This window comes from Ascidiella aspersa, chromosome 3, assembly GCF_963924565.1.
Source record: "Ascidiella aspersa chromosome 3, kaAscAspe10.2, whole genome shotgun sequence".
NCBI lineage: Eukaryota > Metazoa > Chordata > Ascidiacea > Phlebobranchia > Ascidiidae > Ascidiella > Ascidiella aspersa.
Window position 1 is genome coordinate 1,793,577 of NC_139449.1, and position 23,910 is coordinate 1,817,486.

Sequence of the window (23,910 nt, forward strand, 5' to 3'; positions counted from 1 at the left end):
CCGAGTCCCGAGTCCCGAGTCCCGAGTCCCGAGTCCCGAGTCCCGAGTCCCGAGTCCCGAGTCCCGAGTCCCGAGTCCCGAGTCCCGAGTCCGACTTCGACTCCGCAGCCCTGGTCAAGTCCCAGACAAGTCAATTCAACACCGTAAAGTTGAAATTAAATTCATAATATTACAAAAGAAATAATATACAAGAACGTCCTAGTTAAGTTTATAAAAAATTAATAAAATCTAGGTTAATCTTTTTTAGCAAGTTTTTCATATTTACAATTATTAACATGTCAATAGAAACTACTAATTTCATCAAAATGAAATTTTAAACGAGCATCATTACAGTGCTATAATTCATGATTTGTTAGTTGTGACTTAAACGCTTCACTTTTCTTGACATTATATGAATATAAGCTTTTATAAAAAAGAAACCTGTATAGCTTCAGGTAATGCGTCCACACTTCTGTCTTGAATAGTTAAATTATTCATAATGATCAGCGTCTTTAGTTTGCCTGATTTAGGCATTTTTATGAACAAAAATAGGCATAATAGAGCATCAAGTTCGCAGACTCCTCTGGTTTAAGTTGGCAAACTTGTATTAAATAAATTAAACTTAAATACCACAGTAACATGTTAATATACTTTTATTTTTATGAGAATGAGATGTATGTGCATTGTGCACACAACTTATGATGCGAACTTTAGTGTTTTGTGCATAACATGTCACAGCACAATGTCAGTTATGCAGATTTAATTACTTGTACAATTTATATACACATTCTTTATTCAATATTATCTTTACTTTTCCTTTTCCTAAAATGTCACTCATATGGACCAACAATTAGATCAAGTTTTATCAATAAAATCTACTAAATTGATATTCTGAATTTGAAACTACCATTTTATAATAAGAGGTATTCTACTTCAAACATCGCATCCTTTTTAATCAGGCACTTTTTTACAGGCATAGAGTAACTTACCATTTAGGATAGTGGTACCCACACTCTTAGGCTTATGGCACAAACACAAAATTAAAAAATAGATTTTAGCATGTTTACTAGCAAGGATGTACATTAGGGCTAATTTATCAGTTAAATAGTGCCTATAAATATGCTGGGTATCCTAAACTTTTTCAAAATTATGCATTTAGTCTAAGTACAACTGGTTATTCGCTCGGCTATGCACACACCTTTTATTTTCATTTATTTTCATGACTTTTCCTCGAATCTGTTCGAATTACCTTGTTAGCCGGGTAAATAGCTTCAGGAAGTATATATTAGGAGTATAATGTATATTGGAGATTTGCCCGGCTCACTGGTAATTCAAATAAACCTATTAGAAATATTACATTGATTTGAGTTAGGGTTGGGGTTAGCACTAATTTCGGGTGGTGGTAATATGAAATTTATTTTTTAGAGGTTGCATTGTTTCCAGCATTTCAGGATTTATAATCCATTTAAATTACTTTGTTAGCCGGGTAAATAGCCTCTGGAAATGCCATAGGTTTTTTTCCCCGGCTTACTCAGGTACGCAATGCCATACGCCCATTGGTGATCGCCGTTTTGTAGTGGCAAGCTTGTATTCTGTAAGCTGCGTGTTCTGATGACCGACACCAGTTGCCACGGGGGCGACAGGCCAACACAAAACACGCGAAAAAGGCAAATGCGAACACGTACATAGAAAGGCACACAAGACACGCTATGCTTAACATGCTGCAGGGGCTACAGTTTCCTTATTTTTTGTGCTGGTTATTTGCTTTGCAAGAAACATTAGTTTAAGTATCTGAACAATTGCTAGATGTGTTCATAGCTGTGACTTACACCTTCTGAAGACGTCATATAGCAGGGGTGGGAAAATGTATTCAATGGAAGAGCCATTTGCAATAAATACAAGTACTAGAGAACCTTAAAATTAATTCAATACAAAAACGGTAAATAATGTAAGTTTATGTTTTTATCATTATCAGTATTTTGTTTGAATGGCTAATCTCTTAAACCTTGGCAATGAAATTGCGTTGATTTGCTGTCTCGGATTCTATGTCCAGTGTTACGTCATAAACGAAATGCTGGCCTAAATAAAGAAAATAAAAAAGAGAAAACGGTACTATTGGTAGCCTTTACGATTTTTATGGCAATTTTACGATTCGCTAAAAGAGCCACAAAAAACATGCCGCGAGCCGCAGTTTGCCCACCCCTGTCATATAGTACAACAAGTAACTAGATGACGTTGGAATTACTTTTACAAGGATTTTGTTGCAAGAAACACTAGCTGAAGAAACGCACTGTTGAATTCTTGTCTGTCTCCGTTTGCTTCCAAAAGGAAAATTACCTTTGAAACAGCATACCTGATTTAGAAATATATTTTAACGCGAAAAAAGAATGGAAATTAATTCAAATGATAGTTTTAAAGTTTATCGTACAACATGGATGACAAAAATGTGATTACATAATATTGTATCATAATAAAGTTGACTTTTTTCTATTTGGACATTTACATATAGTTTGTCGTGTGTTGACGGCGATTGTAAATATTACTATATTGATGTTTTGTTAAGAATTTTTAGTTTGCCGCAAGCTAAAAAAGTTTGAGAACCACTGACCTAGACTGATTGCAACCGTTATATCTTAAAACGTTTATAGTTCTAAAAATTGCGTACTTTGCAAAAGCGAATCAGACATTAATAGATTGTGAACCTCTTAAGAAAAATCAAACCTGGCCATTGTATTTTGCACTTTATTATTTAATTTTTTTTTTAAAACAGCCAAGATTATGCTAGGAAAACTGGGCGATGATTAGATGGATAAAAATTTAAATCATTTCACCACAGTTGTTAAACACACATTTGTGTGTGTATCGTTCATTGAATACGTGTTTTAAATTCAAAAACAAACTCTGATAGATTTAAGCAATCTCGCGTGCATGTAATCTTTCCGTCAAGGCTTTACCCAATGCCACACACACTGATCTTGTCGTATGCCCGGATGCTTTTCAATTTCCCGAGCTTGTATGTACAACTCGACCCAGGCTTGTTTCCGGCAATGCATTCATGTTTATTTACTGACCATCAGTCAACTGAATTGAAAATGCGAAGCATATGATATTTGACAGCAGAATGTAAAGCACGGGCAATGCACTCTGCAATTTCATAAATTAGTGAGTTTTTATTTAAACTCGGTTACTGCTTTTTGCTTCGCAAAACAGCTATATTGACAACGCCAACGTAATTATAATCCAATAACACCCGACAAAGACGATCTTCGTTTAGCATTGCAAGTAGCGAGAAACGTGCTTGGAATTTAGCGTAGTCCCGTACAAGGATCTACCAAAATCAATCACATATATTTTACGGTCTTGGTTTAGTTTTTTTGCCTGAACGTTAATAGGCCGTTTTTAATTGTTTGTTTTAATTATGACGTTAAAAAAAAACTAATTTATGACGTCATTAACGTCACTATTCTATGACGTCATAAACGTCAGACGGAATAAAGGGGAATAATTCCGTAAGTTGAAAATTCGGGACCGCCCCTTTATGGATTTCTGGATACGCCCCTGTTAACAATGTAGCAATTCTAATTTCACAAATCTGGTGTTAATGTCTTATTAATGCACAGGCTTGGAAAGAATCCACACGCTAACATATGGAAAGCAATGTCGGCTTCGCATTGATTTGTACGATTTCAACAATACACACAGATACGCAGATTACAGGTAAGTTAGTAAAATATCCAAAACATAATTTGCTGTACCGGTATGTTTAAAAAGTGCAATTACCTAGATGCATATAATAATTAACTACTTTCCTCATTTGATATGAAATGTACAGCATTGGACTTTATCTTTGTTTTTGCATCGATGCTTTTTCCAGTTCATTCTCTGTTGGGTACGAAGCTGGCAACTACACACTGCTGGTAGCTGGGTACAGTGGTACAGCTGGTGACAGTTTGAGGTTACACAACGGAATGCAGTTTTCAACCAAAGACCGAGACCACGACGGAAGGTAAGTCGGTATCATTGATTTTATATCGCGTTTCCAAAACGACACAAAAATAAAAAAGTAAAAAAAGTCGTAGCGCATTAACACATAAAAATAGTTTGGTCCAAATGTTTTTGTTTCTCGTTTAACAACATTTTTGTTAAATTTTGCGATTTTACACTTTTTTATAACTCCTACTTTTCATTGAGGAAGTTGCTTTGAACAAACTAGGTTCTCAAATTTAGGTTGCTATTCTTCAATAATGAATCTTGTTGTTGTTTAGATCCAAGAATTGCGCCAGAAAGTACGAGGGAGCTTGGTGATTTAATCGATGCCACGACTCGCACTTGAATGGAAGGTGGGCAAGAACATCGAGCGGACGCTCCATGAACATCGTCTGGCGCCATTGGAAGGGGCATGACGTTCCCTTGAAATCTACTACCATGAAACTGAGATGCGATTGATCGGCTTGTAATTGCTCGCAACTTGTACATACAGCCCATGCGGGGATAAAAGAAAAATGTATAAATATCGGTTATCATGATAAAACACAAAGAATCGGACGTGTCTAGTAAGCAGAGCCCCAAACAACCAGATCTTCTGTTTGCCGCGCTATATTAATTTTATTTAAACTATAAAGCCTAGTTGCGCTATTTTCAACGTATATTAGTTATGTCATTGAAGCGAAAGCAATGTGTTTTACGTCTTATTTGAAATTAATAAATGAGAATATTTGAATTTAATAAATGATATTTAAATAATTAAATACGCTGTAAACGTACAACTAAAGAAAACTTTACATTCATCTGAATACCAATACACTCTAAGCCAGAAGATACGCTTAAATAGAACCAATAGAACATTGATCTGTTAAACCAGTGGTTCTCAAACTTTTTCAGAAAAATTGCGCAACGGTCCCTCAGCAACTTTTTAAATTGCTCACGGTCCCTTAAAAATATACACAAAATAACATTTGTTTTTAATGGTATAAATGGGACGGGTAAACTTGCTTCTGTGCTATCAGCTCGGCTATGTTAACCTCTAACGAATCACTTTTTTGTGTGAAGCAATCACGAACAGTTTTAAAACCGTGACCGTACAGCTCACATTGACAGCGCAGCAAGCTGTAATAACTCTCATTAGCACAATGCAATACTATGACGTCACAATGGACAATTCAACTCAAAATGTACAATAACGTGAATGATCAACTAATCAGCTTGCTTTGGAAAAGTAAGTTTCCTGAATTTTTTTTGCACAAGAGGTTTTCTTCTTCAGGAGCGTCTCGTTGTAGATTTTTTGTTGGGTGCTTCGCGGTCCCAGAAAATTGTCTCGCGGACCCCAAAAGGACCGCGGACCCCAGTTTGAGAACCACTGTGTTAAGTTGTACATAATTTGAGTTTGTGTATGCTACTATGTATTTTGCTCGTGAGTTACCATCTATTATCGTTGCCCACATGTTTTGCCGTTCTGGCGTTATTCATAACAGATACGTTTTATACCAGGGGTGACCAACACGCGGCTCGCGAGCCGAATGCGGCTCTTCACCCAGTTATATGCGGCTCTTACGTTCATGTTGCACTTATGATTTTTTAGATTGTTTCGATTTCTCTTGGCTACGTACTTAATGATGTTAAAGTTCGAAATAATGCTTTCATAAAGGCTGCACTACTACTGTTACTCTATTAGTTAATATTCAAAAATATTAAAACATTTTACCCAAAAACATTTATTACATAACAGCTTGAAACAATATGTAGTATAAATCGTCCACAAACGGAAGTAATTTAACGCAGTAAAGTTTCGGGCGCAGAGTAAAGATATCTCATAGAATACTTATGTAGTAACTTACGTTCTGTTAAATTTAGAGTGCACTTTTTAAAAGCATACAGTTAAAAGTAGAACATACATGAACAAATTTTGGTAAAAAATGACCTAATAACGCATATTATATTGGTATAAGACTAACACAATAAGTATTCTATATTTCTTCTTCACCCGGAAATATTACTCAGTAAAAAGCTGTTTCTACAAGGTGATTCCCCTTATTTTGTTCTATAAATAAACAAAGTAGAGTTTCTCAAAATTGAAGTTTAAATTTTGATATCTTCAGATATGTTAGATATTGTCTCTTTCATTATTTAATTCGTTATTCGCTGGTTTTCAATAACATCATGTCGAATAAAACCAGGATTCAGGGTTATCTTGTCAAGAACAAAATCAGCGAACTGTTTGAGGTTTGTTCAACTTTAACATAAACATTTTTGCCGCTTGTTAAGAATCCTACCACAACTCACATTATTTGGGTTAGGGTGCGGGTTTGGGTTTTGGGTTAGGGTCAAGTATTATTATTAAACAATGAATATAATAGTACTTGACCTATCCTCACCCAAACGCTAACTCGCACCCTAACCCAAATATTGCCAAATTATTTTTTTAATTTTAAACTAAATGCCAATTTTTATAAAACTATCTCAATATATCTGATATTTTTTTGTAATATTTCCTATGTTTTACAATAATTAGGTACAATAAGGTCAATTCAAAATTTTATATCCATCCTAGCCTGCAATGGTCAATTTTACAGTCATGTGGCCCTTTATAAAAAACGTTTGATGACTCTTAACTAGTCTAAACTAATCAATATATAATATTTTTGCTTTCTTGTTTTCTTTACTGAGTTAAAAAACAGAGTCAAAATTTTATGTTTTCAATTTGTTATACTGTTTTCCAAATTTGTTGTTTTTGCAAATTTCTCAACTAAAATATGGTTTATAAAAGTTTTTAATTTATTGAAACACATTTCAAATTACCAGGTTGCTCAGCTTGTGATATTGTGTTACATATAGAAAAAATGAATATTTTTTCAGGAAATGATGGCAAAGTTGGTTCACGATCTTCCAGCAAATCCAGTTCTCTACCTTTCTGAATTATTACAAAAGAAGGCGCAACTAAAGAAAAAGGTTTAGTTTTTACTAAAGTCATAAAATTGTCACAAAAGGCCAAAAAAATCTGCGTGGCCGTGCACACCTAAGGTCTAAAGTGCACCCACTTGTTTATCTAATAAAAACATAGGTGTATATGAGATTCTTTGGGTGCAGGTTGGCCCGAACTGCATAATATGATCGCCAAAAGATTTGCGCTACAATTTTTTTTGGCTAAAATCCTATCCTATAATAGGACAATATTATATACTTAAAAAAAGGTCGTTTTTTCGCGAATTCACTCAAACGGCAATGAAATGACGTCACTGACTCAGTTTAAAAAAAAATCATGTGCTATAATTTCCACAGTGGTCTTTTAAATAACCAGCGATTTATTTGCATTGATTTTGCACATCTTAATGAAATTTTGTTTGTGCACGGCCGAAAATGAGAGATGAAAATAAGTTCAAAATTGCTTGTTAACATATGGAATGTGTGCATCTTTGATTTTTTAGGGTAAAGTTTCATTTTGTTAAAACCAATTGCAGATGCACTTGCCATACTTTTCACACTGGTGTACAAATTAAATTGTTATGCCCCAGATTAAGCAGTTGTTTTGATTTCTAGTTGTTGGACACCAAACCTCTGTTTGCCCAAACAACTCCAGTCTACAGCAAGTCGAGCACTACAAACTTATGGAGCAGTGCAGGTGAAGTTTTAAAGTTTATACACAAATAGCACAATGTATAAACCATAGCTTGGTGAATGCATTTTTTTTTGTAGTGAAATATTAGTTTAAAACAATTTTTTAATGCACACAGTTTAAGTAAGTTGGAAATCAAAATAATTTGTTTTAAATGCAATTAAGTTTAGAAAATTGTTATAAAAAAGCTAGACCAGCTTTCACTACTTTAAATGCATTTAATTGCAAAAACATTTAACTTGCGAATATGAAGCTATTCTAAATGCAAATTAGGTCTGGAAAAAATTATAACAAGCTAAAACAGCTTAATTGAAACAAGAGTTTGAATACAAAACATATTTTTTATTACAATTTTCATAGATAGCATTGTTTGCAGAAACAAAATGATTGAAATTAACTTTGAGAATAATTTGTAATATACGGAATAAACAGTTTTATAGCCTTAACTTAAAATTAAGTTTAATTTGCAAACATTTTAAAGCTATTTATTGTAAATTCACATTATTGGCGTTGTTTGCAGAAAACAAAGAAGCGTCTCCTGTAAAGCAAAACAGTCCCATAAAAGGGGAAACACCTCCATCTTCTGCCACAAAAAGCCGACATTACAACAAACCGTGGCTGACAAACTCAAGCAAGAAACCGAAAGGTGCAGTCCCCAAATGTTTAAAAGTTTTAATTTTGTTTAATTAAGTTAAAGTTATAACTCATTCCTTTTGAATGTTGTCTGAGTTAAACATAAATGCAGAAGTAACCGATTAGGTTATGTTTTATGTATATCCAATTTCTATCCAAATGCTTATGAAGCTTTAAATGATTGAGAGTTAAAACTCTTTCCTTTTGAATATGAACAAAAAACAGCCCCTCTGGTAATGTTCCTAGAGGAGTTGTTTTTTAATTTATATTACTATGCCTGGTAGCAACAGTTTATATATTCTATTTGAATGCTGTCTGAGTGAAACATGAATGCAGAATTAACCTGTTTGGTTAAGCTTCAAGTAACCGATACGCTTATAGGAAGGAAGTATTTTATTTTTCTTATTAAAAACATTTATATGGTCCCTGATTATCACTGTTGAAATGACGTAAGCTTAGGAAAAAGTAAGTCATTGTGTCAAAAAACTTGGTTAAAAAACAGTTGTTTTTACTTAATGTTTTATAATAAACTTAGGTTAAATGTTTCAATTTTTGCATGTAAAACAATTTGCTTGCTATATGTTATTTAAGAAATTGGTCATAAACAGAAGAGTTTACCCATTTTAATTGTTTATCATTTCACTTTTGAGATCAACTGAGATCCAGCCCTTCTGAAGCTGATTTTTGACCAACAATTTCAGCTTATCTATCATAGCACACCGAAAGCCATCGCAGACTTGCCGAATGGGATATGTAATTGTGTAACATTTTTCAGACTTGGCTCAGAGCATGCCGGCAAGAGGCTTCACTGGCGATAAAACTTTAAAGTCATCGCAAGATTTAAGCCGGTCAATGAACGCTGGTGGAGACACAGTGGTTGATGGAGCAAGGGTATTTGATATTCTAATTTATTATTTAAGTATAAGGTGCTTTATGCGTTATGTTGCTTGAAAATGAACACCAAAGCCAAATAGAAAAGGTTGAGTAAACCGCTATCTTAAAAAAAAACATTTTAAAGCACTTGTAAAATCATCAGTACATATCAAAACAGATTTTAGGGATGACATCGATTCAACCCATAGTTGGGTTTGATACTCATTTTCAAGCTATTAAAGGTTTCTTTTCTAAAATATTTGTTAGTTTTTTTGTAATTAAATTTGAACCTAATCTAATTTATTATTTAAGGATAAGGTACAGTATGTATAAATCTGTAGTGAAGCTTGAAAATGAATGTCGAAGCCAAAAGGTCAGTAAATTTACATCATCTTAAAAAAAGACGTTTCAATACGCACTTGTATCATCATTAGTTTATATTCAAACGTCTTTCTAAGATGATGTTGATTTACTCTTATTTAGCTCGACATTCATTTTTAAGCTATTTAAGGTTTCCTTTCTGGAAGATTTTTTTTTGTTATTAAATTTGAACCCATTCTATAAATGTTCCTGATCTGTTTTTATAATATTTTTGTGTAAACCTCACAATTAAAAAATCTGCTAAGGTTAAAATAGGCTTTTCTGGCTAAGACTAGAACCAACGATGTCAAATTTACATAAATAAAAAAAATTAACTAGTTTATTCTTTGATAGGATGTTGATTTACGCCTAGTTTATGCTAAGCCCAAAATATTTGGCGAAATGCCCGAACAAGAAGAAAATGAAGATGCTGAACTTTCCGCGGCGAAAGGTGAGTCATCGGCTTGAAACTTTATCTTCAGCATTTCGTTGTATGTTTAAACAAACCACTTTCATGTATAAAATGATATAAAAAAACTTTATGCATTTATTTTTTTTTATAAATTATATTTTACTTTAAATGGCCTTTTTTATATTTATATTTTTAATAAGTAGATTCTACTTTGACCTTTTTATATTTGTATTGTTATTAAGTATATTTTATTTGGCCTTTCGCAACAATATTATGGAATTATAAGTAAGCCAACTTTTAATGAATTAGTTATAATTGGCTTCTTAGCAGCTTCGAAGGGCTAGATCTCAGTTATTAACACACATATATGTGAATGTTTCATTGAATTAGTTATACTTGGTACTACTATTTTTTGACCGAAAAAATTAAAGTTTTGACAAATTTTAACCTAAAAAAATGTTTTTGATAAATTTTGGCCTGTTTGTAATACATTCATTTGAACAATGTATTGTTGTAAGTAATGCCTTAGTGTCTTGGCATCAACAGTGACTGGTTTTTAGTGTTGTACTGACTTCCGGTGGAACACAAATCAGTCACTTATTTTGGGTTACGTAAAACTCTTGAAAATACTTAGTTGATATTTTTTGCATATTAAAAGCAAACAGCAGCAAAAAAGTAACAAAGACCCCATATTATCAAAATAAAAAATTGGATAAATGCAAATAACAAACAAGGCAAACCAATTTTGTTAAATGGACTTTAGATGAAAAGGAGAAAAAAGACAAAAAATCAAAAAAGAAGAAAAAAGCTAAAACTCAAGAGGAAATGAAGGAAAAAAGAAAGAAAAAGTTAAGGTTGGTGTTAAACAACAAAATAGAGGTTAACCATTCAAATTCAATTATTAACTTTTTTGGTTAATTTCATTTAGAATTATTTTGTGAATTTAATTTCAATTTTTTTTTTACATTGATTTTGAATTTTTATGTGAATTTGATTATTTTTCCAGTAAATTTACTTCGGTGGCGACCAGTTGTAAAATTATGTTTTATTTTTTGTAGAAAAATGTTAGATTCTAATAAGAACGACTCAGCTGCAAAAGACGAAAATGACAACGATATTATTGAAAGTGAAGATGAAGCGATTGAAATCTGCGAAGATCTTGATGACCTCAGAGAAGAAGGAGTCAAGGTGACAATTTAGGGAGTTGCAAATTGCAGGTGTAGAGCTTCAGAAAATTAATCATGAATACTAATTCGATGTAAAGAAGAGTTAACATAGAAATTAGGGCTTTAAAATAGCGAAAAATAATCCGTCATTAACAAAAAACATGTTGTAAACTTCGAACAATATATATATATATTGTGTTCCGTATTTAAAATCCATGATTTTTAGGTAATCTCATCTATGTCCAAGTGCAAGTAAAACTGAACCCAAAAAATGGATTTATGACGACAAATTTATTGCAAGAATGAAATTGTTATGCTAATGCAATCTATAAATGTTTTTTCACTTTTATTTTAAAACATGTAACAAGATCCAAGCTCAACTATGCCTTAAAAATGTATTTATTTATTCATAAAACAAAAGTATTTAGTTTAAACAGTAACTTTTATGTTTATGCTTTGTATGAGTAAAATCTTGAAACCTGAAAAGGCACTTCTATCCAACAAAACTAAACTTTTTGATATTTTTACTGCAACCCTCTTGCCTGTTAATATTTAATTTCCATTATGCTTTGTATTAGAGCTTGCCTGTCTGTGTATATTTAATTATCGCAATGCTTTTCATGTGCAAACATTTTGCTGACTGGAAACATTCAATTCTGTTTTTAGAATCCACCCAGAACAGGGGTTCACACTTCTTCGAACTCAAGCAAACGCAAGGAAGAAATAGAGCTCGTGCTCAATATGTCAAAGTAAGCAATTATTATGATGATGTTACTTTTTTTCATAAAAAAAGGACTTTTTTAGAAAAAGAGACATAAAACATAAAATAATTTCTTAAAATTTTAAAGCGATATATATTTCGCCTTATGAACAGGCATCCTCAGTTTTTGTGCAAAAACAATCATGTACAAAATGCTGAAAAAATATATGCCTGGTTTTGTGAACTGTCTGATTATCATCTGATGCGAAACTTTCTTTTACTTTTATTTCTCATTCGAAATTGTTCAGCCTATTCAATGAAACATGTGTACATACTTATATATGTATGTTAACAACTGAAATCTAGTCCTTCTGAAGCTGCTTTTTGACCAACGATTACGACTTGCGTATAATTAGTACACTGAAAGCCATTGCAGACTCACAAAATCTGTTGATCTATGATGCAAGCAGGGCAGGCTAGAAAAACAACTGGCCTGCAGTGAGGTTCGAACTCACGACCTCCGGTCAAGCCGGGACCGTCGCTCTACCAACTGAGCTACACAGGCTCCGAAGGAACAAGTCTAGGAGCAACCATAAGCATCCTGTTCGTAAAACTAGCCTGCAGTGAGGTTCGAACTCACGACCCCCGGTCAAGCCGGGGCCGTCGCCCTACCAACTGAGATGCGGCTCAGAGGACTGAGGAGCGAGTCGAGAAACAACCATACGCCAATGTGTTTTAGCTTATTAACCTAATATGCTGTTTCCTTGTTTAACTGCAAATGTCCATTTGAACTGCTGCTAACATTAAACTTCAAATTTAATTATTGAAACATAAAACATGAAAATAAATACTGTATTCTGTTACAGGCATTGAATCTATTGTAAAATTGTTCTTTCGTAAAATATTTTTTATCAAATGTTCAAACGTTTCGATAACCTATACAGGAATCTTTATCAGGGCAAACAGTGTTGTTACATTTAATAAAAAACATTTGCTAGAAGAACAATTTAACAATTGAAAACAGGAAGAACTTATCTTTAATTGCTCTTAGCTGAAATGTAATTGTTTGTAATTCTCAGCATTGACGATTAAAGCTAAAACATTAATCACAAAGTAAGTAAATTTTTCTTCTTAGATTTTTCGACAGTCTTGGTGGAGCTGTGGTGCCATCTAGTGAGGAAAAGGCGCAAACCCATTTAGAAGTTGACGACGATTTCGAAAGTGCTTCACAGGTATGTGATTGCAAATAAGACTTTAAAATTTAATTTAAATACATGTGACATTCTAAAAGCAACATGCGTTGCAAATAACACCTTTTCAAAAAGTATACTTGAAATGATTTCGGTTTAGATCAACTTCGTTAAAATCAGGTTTTAATTGACATTTAGCTTCGTGACTGCTGAGAAAATTTTAGGGACAGCAACTTTTATACAAGTACTGAATGCTATTTCTTTGCTGTAGTTACGCAAGTAAGCTATATTTTGACGGAATGTTTAAAAATATGAGACACTATTTCACTCCCTAAATACATCTTAAAAAAACACTGGTCGCAATAACTTAATTTTTGGTGTTTTTGTACTGGTAAAGGTACCAAAAACACCCCCTTTTATCAAAAATTTTACTCGGTTAATTATGTCACAATGACCTATTTTTCAGTTTTTTTGCAATTGCAGGAATGAAAAATACCCCTTTTATTAAAAAATAACTTCAAGCTTTAAAATTCGTTTATTTGTGCCCCATATTTTTTGTAATTTTTTTGCAATTGTCGGTACAGTTATCAAAATTACCCCTTTAATCAAAAATTAACTTTAATTTGTTGAAATTCATTTATTTTGCAGTGTTTTTTGTAATTGCAGGTCACCGGACCACGACACCCAGTTTGGGAAACCCCCCAATCCGAAGTTGACTCCACTGTTAGTCCAAACTTGGCCACTGCGAGGCAGCAGAGGGGAGGGGTGTTTGATATTACAAAGTAAGTGTGTCACTAATGACTTGAACTGGGACTTGAGTCATTTTGCAAATGACTTGACTTGGACTTGAGTCTATTTGCAAATGACTTGACTTGGAATTTAGAACAATGAAGAATTTACACCTGAATTTGCACTAAATAACTTTAATATTTGTGCCTTATAGAATGTTGCCCCCATATTAAAACACGACAGTGCTGTTAAATATGGTTTTGTTGTGAAAGATACACTCACAAGTCACAGATATGTGTTCAACAACTAGCCCTTCTAAAGCTTCTTTTTACCCAACGATTACGGCTACGTATTAATAGGTCGAGTGTTGAACAGACTAACCGAATCTGTCCATCAAATAAAGATCATGCAAGCCAAAGCTTGAAAAACAACTAGTCTACAGTGACGTTCAAACTCACGACCTCGGTCATACCGGCTGTCGCTCCACCAACTGAGCTACACAAGCTCACAAGGATGGTTGTCGAGAAACAACCATGACACCGTTGCCTGCTGCATCATGTTTGTAAAACTTTCCTGTGGTAAAATTCGAACTCACAACCTCGGTCATACCGGACCGTCGCTCTACCAACTAAGCTACACAAGCTTTGGTTTTATTTTGAAGCTTTTAGGAAACTACAATGTATTTTTTGTTCTCTGCATTCTATTCAATTTTGTTTGATTTAGTTCCAGCGTTGAAAGGCCGAGAAGTCAGTTGAGTCATCACAGCAAAACTTCTCGTAACCGACCAACTGACACTGGTAAGATATTTTTATTTTAAAATATTTTAGCATTGGTGAATCTCAAAAATTAAAAAGTTCGAGGCAATCGACCCACTTATACGGGTTTATGCATGTTACTCCTAAATTTTAGCATTAATTGACTCTTCAATATTTTTTAGATAACGTTTTGCTGTTTTACCTTTAATTTTTCTACAGAAAACCAAGGAAATTATTTTTTTTTATTAACTTAATACGTTCAATTGTTGTTTAGAAAAACAATGGTTTAGAAAAAATTCGATGCAGCTTTAAAATTATTTTAGAATAATAACTTTTTTACGCTTGCATTATTAAAGCATTATTAAACATAATTGTTTAGTGATTTGTTTAGGTGTCCAACAAGCGGCACGCGTGCCAAATGTGGCACGCGACCTAATAAAAAATGGCACGCAAGCCCTCCCAAAAAAATACTAAGTTTGTTATACAGCCAATTGCCATTGTTTGTTCACAATATAAAACAATCGCGGCAATCACGACAACCAACAATTACTTTTGAACTAGTAACATTATAATGTGTGGAGGCTAGCATTCACATAATATTATACAGCTTGGTGTGAAAAAACAAAAGTCAGCTCACCGAGAGACACTTTGATGTAGTGATGCGCATTTCTACTAGACAGATTTTTTTTCAAGTTTAAATAAACGTTCTTATTTTTGGTAAAAAAAGCACTTTCATGATTAAAAAGAATTGGTTCGGTTACGAAACTTTGGCACGGGAAGAAGTTATAAGATAAAAATTGGCACGCCGGCATGTTTGAGTTGGACACCCCTGTTTTAGTGCTATATATCTTTATGATCACGTTATTTTGTTTTCATTTTAGCTTTGTTAATAAAAATAACCCTTTGTTCAGCTGCAAATGCTGCATCCAAGGCTGCTGAAGAACGAAAAACTAAAATCATGTCTTCACCCCAACCCTCTCCAACCAAATCAAAGCGCGGCCCTAAAAGTGCAACTGTAAATTCCGAGTTTTAAAAAAAGTTTATTTCCATTCACTTATTTGAGCATAACGGTTAGAGGTTGTAGTAAGACGTAGTAAAAATATCAAAGCCCATACAGAAGTAGGTAACACTTTGAATGTTTCCAATAAATCTTAAGATAATGGCTGGAAGTTGCAGTTAAACATAGAATGAATATAAAAACCCGTGCAGAAGTTGGTTGCATTTTGAATGTTTCGAATATATCTTTATACATTTTCAAAAATTTAAGATTTATAAAACGTTTAAATTGCAACCTACTTCTGTATGGGTTTTAAAATTCATTTTTCGTCCAAATACAACCGACAGTCATTATCTTAAGATTAACGTTCAAAATGTTAGCTTTATTTCAGTATGGGCTTTGATGTTTCTACTTCGCGTTAGCGCGTTAGGATATTGATGTTTGCCTATATGTTATCCGGCACTAGACTTTATATTTATTCATATATATATATTACTGCCACAGATAAAACCCCTTTCGTCCCATGTAAAATATTGTATATTTAACTAAGGTGTATTCATGTTCCCTTTCAAGAGATTTACAACATTTTTTTGTTAAAATTTTAATATTTTGTTTTCAGGGTGAAGAAGGGAGAATTCGTTCACCAGCAAGCAACAGAGGTATAAAAAATAACCAAACAAAGATGTTTTTTTTTTACTTTATCTTGGTTGATAGAAGTATAATATCGAATCGGAGCCGATCCCCGATGCCAAGTTGTAGTATCGGTACTCGTCCGATAATATCGGATCGGAGCCGATACCCGATGCCAAGTGGTAGTATCGGTACTCGTCCGATAATATCGGATCGGAGCCGATACCCGATACCAAGTGGTAGTATCGGTACTCGTCCGATAATATCGGATCGGAGCCGATACCCGATACCAAGTGGTAGTATCGGTACTCGTCCGATAATATCGGATCGGAGCCGATACCCGATACCAAGTGGTAGTATCGGTACTCGTCCGATAATATCGGATCGGAGCCGATACCCGATGCCGAGTTGTAGTATCGGTACTCGTCCGATAATATCGGATCGGAGCCGATACCCGATGCCGAGTTATAGTATCGGTACTCGTCCGATAATATCGGATCGGAGCCGATACCCGATGCCGAGTTGTAGTATCGGTACTCGTCCGATAATAGTTTGGTTTCGGTGTCGTTCCAATCCCAAATTAATATAAGATTTTCAGCCATTATTTGCAACCCAACGCAGTTATTACTACATTAAAATGTATTATTATCGAACAATAGAAGGTTGATAACTAGAGGTCACTGAACTTCCTAATGCTTGAGCAAATTTTGTTATTAAAAAAATTGCAGCTGGACGTTTCAGTTTCATCTATTTGCTTGTTTGAGCATATAAATGACGTCACTTTAGATTTGATTGGACCGCAATACTTTTTGTGCAAAATATGGGGCATCGGAATAAATGCCAAGTATCTTACATCCTTGGGTAGACTATGCACGGATCTGTGATGTAGCTTGATAATAAATTGCAAAGCCAAAAAGGTCGAGTAGATGGCAGAGGCGTAGCCAGGGTATTTTGCGCCCGGCGGCAAACTATAAAATTGGCGCCCCCTCCTCCATGTTTAATCACACTTTCTATTACATTTGCATAATAAACCTTACTTTATACGAAAAACGATTCAAATTTTAATACAACATTGTATTTAAAGAAGAATCAGCCTTATTTTGGCTTTTGAAAGCCTCATTTTGGCGCCCATGTACCTTGGCGCCCGGTGACATATGTACCCCACCGCACCCCCCTAGCTACGCCTCTGGTAGATGGACAGCATATTGATTAAGACGTTTCGATACGGACTTGTGTCATCTTCGTCTGACATTAACTGAAGATGATACAAGCTCGTATCGAAACGTCTTAATCAAGACGATGTCGATTTACGCGACTTTTTTGGCTTTGCAATTTATTATCAATCTTACTTTTGCTCAAGATATCGGAAATCCTGCTTTTACTTTTCTGTAAACTTGTCTAGGTTCTTTGAGTCATCGCTCCAACAGATCATCAGTGGACCGACCCAAAACAGCTCAATAAAAATAAATAGTGACCATTTCTAGAAAAGTAAAACCTGGCCGCGATGAAAAAGGGGTCAGAAAATTCCAACAAACTTTATTCTTCTTTTTAAATTGTCACCAAATTTACTTTTCAGCTTTTGTTTGATGTATTTTACTTCTTAATAGTTATTTCAATAGAAATTTACAACTACTTAAAAAATAGCGCTAATGTTGTGTATTTCTTAATTATTTTGTGATCAATAAAATCTTAGTTTTTTAAACATGTCAAAATTTAACTAGTGCCTAATTAATTTTAACTAAGTTTGTACTCCCTAAAGTTTCAGTTGTATTTTTATTACTTGCTAAGTAACGTATGTGATCGTGATTCTATGAATGTTAATTATACAAGGAAACAATTTTGTGCTTTTATCTGTATTGTTACAACTGTTTTATATTTGCAGTATTTTTATATCCTTGGTGCTTTATTATGTGCTATTTTCTTGTACTTTTAAACTGTATTTTATCGAAATATTCTTGCACGTTTTCTCTATTGGGTATTTTACCTGATCAAAACTTGTTTTAGATTGACTGATTTTATTACCATGTCATTTCCAAACTATTATCTTGTAGTGCCTTGTTGTTTATTGCTGTATCTGTAACATGCAGTTCAAACCTAATGTACCGGTAATAAAACCGTTTGGACTGGGAGACTTTGGCACTGAATGTTTATCTTTCAAAAACGTTAATATTCTGGCAAGAAACTTAGTAATCATAAAGATCTGTTATATAATCTAGACACTAGTCAGATAATGTTTAAAGTTGGCTTATCGACTTCAACATTTGTTATAAATGGGATAATTGATTTTTTCTTGGGATTTTTAGTTGTGGATTTGGTAAAACGATTTGTAAAATCAGGTTTACCTTTCAAAAACACAACAAAATAATTGGTAAATTTGAAGAAATCAATTAATTATTTTTAGGTAATATTTCACATAGCATAAACAAATTTAAGTTAACAGTATTTGAAAGGTTCAAGCAATTTTAAAACAAAACAAATATTTGTCCTGAAGACATATGTAAGGATTTAAATCCTCTGCTATTATTCCTAAAACTATTTTAAGAAACAATATTACAGAACAACTATAGTTATTGTTTTTTGTCAAAGAAAGCCACGTCTTTTAGATTGATATTGTTTTTAAACATAACGAAATAGTATAGTTGTTCACAAGGTCCGCCTAAATACCACCAACTATGTATTTTTTTAACAGTGTATTACGCCAGTATTGAGTACAACATATACATATTTTTTTCGACAAAAAAACAAGCAACAAAACTACGAACTGTGAAATGTACAAGTTTATTTTTTCGGAGCGATAATGCCTTCAAGCTGTGTCTGTAATAAAAAAATAAATACACATTAGCCTAGTAGAAATACTTTCAATTGTTTACTAACCAACAAAGAAAGCAACAAAACTACCGACATACCGTACATTTGTAAAACAGAAAAACAAAATTTTTAATGAAAAGACGGCTGATTATTAAAGAAGCATTAACAAAACAAAAACAATTTTGCATCACAGGTTTCGAAAATTAGAAATTAGAAAATAAATTGTTGTTCAAATATTGCGATATAAAGTAATTACAAAAAATTCAAAATTTTTTTAATAAAGGCAGGGTAATTAGGTGACACCACATAAAGACAAATTGTGTTGAATTCTCGACAAGCTTTTTTTCGACAATTTAGCATAATTTGTCTTTAGATAGTGCCACCGGATTACTCTATTAAGAATTAGACAAATACGGCCATTTACAAAGAATTAAAATAAGTATAATTTTTTTCTAATTTTTTTTACCTTTAGTTGCTGATTTGTTCTCTTGAGGAACTGGATTTCTTCCGAGTGTTTCTTCTCCTCGACTTGCCTCCTTTCTGCCTCCCGCTTCTCGATCGCTTCACATTTTGCTTTCAGTTCATTCACAGTCCGTTCCAACTCTCTCTTTTCATTGTCCAGATCAGAAATCTGCCAAAAAAATAATGTGTTGTACTAATTCCTATAGAATATGTTTTTTGGAGAAAAAAATGGCTTTTGTATAATAATTATATAAAGTTTTGGTATCAAAAATATGTCTAAAACAAGCAAAACTGCAATTTTAAATCATTTTAAAATAGTCCAAGTCATGTCGAGTCCTAGTCAAGTCATAATTATAGCAAAGTTCTGGTCAAAAAATAAAAAGTTCAACATTTAAATTTGATAAACTGGTCCGATTATAAGTAATACCTGAATAAAAAATGACAAAACGGTAACATATAGGAAGCAAATTATTTTATGAGCAAAAAAAATGTGTTGAAAAATAGCCTAAAGAAAAACCCTTTTCAACCCAGGTGATGTGTCAAAACGACAGGGACTCAAATCATTTGGAATCAGCAACTTATCGAAATTTATGTCTTAAAAGTCAAGTCATTAAAGTAAGTCAGTGTAACACAAAACACAAAATCAGGATCTTTTTTACGAAACCTTCTTTTCCATGTCAGATTTTCCTTGTTCCGCTTGCAAAGCTTTTCTCATCCCGAATGCAACGCTGCTCTCGTAGAGTGTCTGGTACGCAGCGATCGTCATTCTGATTTCGTCGCGAACTCGCAAAAGAAGAAGACCCCTCTCGGCACAGTTGATTGTCACCTGCCGAATCAGCTCATCTGCAAAAAAATGAGTAAAAAAATTAAAACATTTTATTAAATAAGAGCTTATTTTCTTTTTCGGTGTTTCAACAATTTCAACATTAAGATTTTAGTCCTGTTAAGTATCAAAAATAAGTTGACTACTTTATCACATTTGTAAAGTTTTTAAAAACACCACACAAGAGTATACAATGCTACATAAGTATTATATTTTCTATCTTAATATTTTCCTATGTTTATAATTTTGGAAACTTAAAATGCTTTATCTTTAAATTAAGCCATACATAACTTTACTATGATCTGTAGTAAAAATCTGTTTTGCTTTTTTTATTATAGTGATGTTTCTATAAGATTTATAAAAAACGTTTTATGAAATCCTACCAAAGCACTGTGAATAGAGTTCGCGTCTGACCGGGCAAATTCCCGTTTCTCTGGCTTGTCTTTGCTGCAATCTTTTGTCGAGTTCTTCTTGTAAGTTTACAACGTCAAGTCTTGTGGCTGGCGTGCTTGACACCTAAAAACACAACAGTTGCACAGACACTCATATTTTGTACTTTTAAAAGGAAAAACACCAAGCATCAATTCCTTATATATGAGTTGTAAAAACAGCTATAAAAGTATTTTAAGTGAAAATATAAAATGCAATTTTTGGATATTTCCGATCTAAGCCTGTTCCAACACTCCCAGATGTTGAAATTTTATCCATGTCATAAGAGCTTAAAAGTACTACAAAGGTTAAAAAAGAACCAAAACAGCCTTAACATCTCTGTTTTTTTGTTTTTTTTAAAAAAAAGTTGTTTTAGGTATTTTTATTCTTTGTGATTCCTTGTGATTTTGTTAAATGTATATTTATTTTTTCAAGTTATTATGAAGTTTTAAAAAACTTAATTTAAATAAAACATATACAGAAAGAATAAGCCATAGTTTAAATATTTTATATTTTGCAATATATTTATTGAGAAAAGTTTTCATTAATGGTTACAAGCGTCTGGACTGTGAAAATCTATGAATGATTACTTAACACTCAAGTTATGGTGCATATATGTATACATAAAGCTTTTCGGTCATTTAAAAAAAATGTATTACACGATTAAGAAAAGATATTTTTTTTCAGTTAAGAAAAAGATATTTTTCAGAATCAGTAGTCTAGTTCCAAACTAGAAAATCTAATAGTCCATAAACAACCACATTTTATTTCTGCAAAAAGAACACAAAATAATCAACCAAAAGTAAACATTTACACTAAAATTTGACATATTTTTTACCTGTTGGACCCAGAGCTGGCCTCCTTCATTCCATTCTCTCGGCGGCAAAATGCTGTTCAAGATTTCGTCTGTTTGTTGTTGTTTGCTGGAATCGATCGGCGACAATTGGCCTCCTTTTGGTGGAACCGGGACGGGACCCTGTGTCGCTGGTTGCTGTGGACTTACTTTTAATGCCCTGGACTAAAAATCACACAAATTTACTATCATTTTCTGCTTTTTTTCTTTGTGTGTTTTCCATTTATTTTACGAGCATTCAGTGTCATTCACCCTTACGAAGGCGACTTGCATAGGTTGCCGAAACGTTGGTAAAGAATTAAAATGACCAGAGGATCTGTTTTTTTGAATTATAATAAATTTACTAACATAGTTCAATTCTCACATAAAGATTGGGGATATTTGTCATATTTTTATACATATAGAACTATTAAATAGAGGTGTTTGATTTAAGACTAATTGTATTTTTGATCTTTAACCTTTTTTTACAACTTAAAAACTTGTTATGTGGATGGATTTGTGAATCAGATTTGGAAAACTCATTCACCAAGATTTGTTGCCTCTTAAAATTTGTTTTTAAGCAACATACATGTTTAGCAAATTACAGTTTAAACATCAATAAAAACAAACACCATTTGGTTTTGTTTGTACTTTCTATTGCATGGATTTTTAGCTCAACTATGATTTTGAATACTTCTAAACTCTCACCTTTGGCGTCTTCTTTTCAGTGTTGCGACTGACAAGTACGGGGTTGTCATATTTTAGGAGAGAAGAATTCGGTGGAATCATATTTGTTTTTGTTAAGTGTTTGACAACAGTAATTTTACCTAATCACACAGCGTACAAAAAATATAAAAACATAATTTTACATACACATCTTTTAAGAAGTTATACCTCTAGTTGGACTAAAAACTACGTCTTTAACGGAACCTAAAAAGATTCTTTGAAAACTAGCTACTTTTACAAACACTTTGTTTAACTCTACTTTACATTTTTTACAAGGTGCTAATAGTTTGTTTAAAACACTCCTAGGAAACATGAGCTACACGGTACTTTAAATATTTGTTTTTCCGTGTATTTGATAAAGTTTGTGTGACAAATACTCAAATAAATAAACGTTTTTTTTTTACTTCTGTTTCATATTTTAGCTGCAACTTGGATCGCTATTGCTATAGTAACGCTGTAAAATGGCCACTATGTGTCGCTATCACCTAAAAAGTTTTATATTAGGGTTTTTATATCCAACGACAAATACAATACTTCAAGGTGGGCGTATTTACGAACTCAAAAACAAACCAGAATTTTCATTTTAAGTTAAGATATTTGAAATTGGAACATTTATACTAAAATCTTTACAAAATTTGTTTAAGCCCTTTATTGGTTTTTGCAATACCTATACAATAAAAGCCTTGGTTTTTGTATTGTTTATAAAGTTATCATTTTTAAAGACAATATAACTAAGTTTTGCGTGTTGTAGTGTCATCAAAAATACTCAAACGAGTGAAATATTTTTTGTTTTTGCGAACCGGATTAAATGGGTCGCTTTATCTAATTTCAAACCTAAATATGTCAAAAGTCAAACTGACTTTTAATTCTTCAATAAATCACAAAACTCGTTTAAAGCACAGGAATTCGATAATAAGGATATTAAATACCGATGTGTTTACGTTTAAACAAACTTCATATAGCTGTGAACAGAGTTAACGAAGCCTTATAAAAATTTTAATATTTATTTTCGTAGGCGGATACGCACCTAAAGAAGTCCGTAAAGAGAAATGATTTACACAGGAAGAGTGTGATAAATTATTACTAACGGTCAGTTTGTGCATGAATTTAGGATGGGATTTTATATTGATTTGTTCCAGAAACTAAATTTTCGTGGATTTTTTTTTTTTTTTTTTTTTGAAGGTCGGCGTATCATCCAAAGTCTGCAGCTAGGACTTAACTAACAGTTTATCTTATGTAATTAAATATATAATATAATGCCCAACGTTTATGGTAGTTGTGTAAGCCTCGGTCGCTAGATTTAAAATCATCCAGCCATATAAGGGTTTCTAAAATGCCGTCGGTCACCACCCATTGTCCATTCGGCGACATTTTTGTTTTGACACCAAATACTATTTTTTACGCGAAAGTACTTAATTTTGCTTGGTTTTATTAAATACGTACCAAAAAACACACACAAAATATAGTTTAATACATTTCAGTGTGTTTTTTTTTCGGAGAAAATCGAAAGTCCACTCCCTTTTTTGAAAAGACGCTTCGCTCATCTTGTTTGGTTAATTGCCGACAAATTTGTCGAAGGAACTTGTTTCTCGAAAATAAAATCGAAAACGCCGAAAGCCTTGTAAAAACTGTTATATTTGTACGAAAGGAAGTTATTAGTTCTCTTGTCCGACCAAACAAGCATGCTGTGTTTGTATGAAATAGCTAATTGGTTAACAAACTAGTTCGCCTAGTTTATATCTTTTATTTGTATTTTTTGCTTCTGAGCTAAAGGGTAATTTAACGAATTTACCCGTT

General features: G+C 33.1%; 3 protein-coding genes across 3 annotated transcripts; 2 read left to right on the forward strand and 1 right to left on the reverse strand.

Moving 5' to 3' along the window:
- The first annotated feature begins 646 nt into the window (after positions 1-646).
- LOC146158037 (ryncolin-1-like) lies at positions 647-4,284 on the forward strand. Its single transcript, XM_083383693.1, has 4 exons — positions 647-653; positions 3,600-3,696; positions 3,854-3,985; positions 4,245-4,284. The coding sequence occupies exons 1-4, from the start codon at positions 647-649 to the stop codon at positions 4,282-4,284; spliced, it is 276 nt and encodes a 91-aa protein (XP_083239819.1).
- A 1,762-nt stretch (positions 4,285-6,046) lies between these two features.
- On the forward strand, positions 6,047-18,155 carry LOC146158038 (uncharacterized protein C8orf34 homolog). Its single transcript, XM_083385485.1, has 15 exons — positions 6,047-6,198; positions 6,832-6,924; positions 7,513-7,594; positions 8,109-8,234; positions 8,997-9,112; positions 9,809-9,905; positions 10,630-10,720; positions 10,925-11,054; positions 11,699-11,781; positions 12,868-12,964; positions 13,589-13,704; positions 14,375-14,448; positions 15,318-15,421; positions 16,023-16,062; positions 17,436-18,155. The coding sequence occupies exons 1-15, from the start codon at positions 6,136-6,138 to the stop codon at positions 17,492-17,494; spliced, it is 1,371 nt and encodes a 456-aa protein (XP_083241611.1). The 5' UTR covers positions 6,047-6,135; the 3' UTR covers positions 17,495-18,155.
- Positions 18,156-18,709: 554 nt separating this feature from the next.
- Positions 18,710-22,216, reverse strand: LOC146158039 (33 kDa inner dynein arm light chain, axonemal). Its single transcript, XM_083385351.1, has 6 exons — positions 22,096-22,216; positions 21,394-21,573; positions 20,510-20,642; positions 19,968-20,146; positions 19,308-19,472; positions 18,710-18,847 (listed from the first exon to the last, which is right to left on the reverse strand). The coding sequence occupies exons 1-6, from the start codon at positions 22,174-22,176 to the stop codon at positions 18,812-18,814; spliced, it is 774 nt and encodes a 257-aa protein (XP_083241477.1). The 5' UTR covers positions 22,177-22,216; the 3' UTR covers positions 18,710-18,811.
- Between the last annotated feature and the right edge of the window lie 1,694 nt (positions 22,217-23,910).

Coding starts and splice junctions, on each gene's coding strand:
- LOC146158037 (XM_083383693.1), top strand. Junction 3,697..3,853: donor CACAGATACGCAGATTACAG/GTAAGTTAGTAA, acceptor TGCTTTTTCCAG/TTCATTCTCTGTTGGGTACG. Junction 3,986..4,244: donor GACCGAGACCACGACGGAAG/GTAAGTCGGTAT, acceptor GTTGTTGTTTAG/ATCCAAGAATTGCGCCAGAA.
- LOC146158038 (XM_083385485.1), top strand. CDS start 6,136: ATGTCGAATAAAACCAGGATTCAGGGTTATCTTGTCAAGAACAAAATC. Junction 7,595..8,108: donor AAACTTATGGAGCAGTGCAG/GTGAAGTTTTAA, acceptor CGTTGTTTGCAG/AAAACAAAGAAGCGTCTCCT. Junction 11,055..11,698: donor TCAGAGAAGAAGGAGTCAAG/GTGACAATTTAG, acceptor TTCTGTTTTTAG/AATCCACCCAGAACAGGGGT.
- LOC146158039 (XM_083385351.1), bottom strand. CDS start 22,176: ATGATTCCACCGAATTCTTCTCTCCTAAAATATGACAACCCCGTACTT. Junction 20,147..20,509: donor ACTCTATTCACAGTGCTTTG/GTAGGATTTCAT, acceptor ATTTTTTTGCAG/ATGAGCTGATTCGGCAGGTG. Junction 18,848..19,307: donor GAACAAATCAGCAACTAAAG/GTAAAAAAAATT, acceptor TTTTTATTACAG/ACACAGCTTGAAGGCATTAT.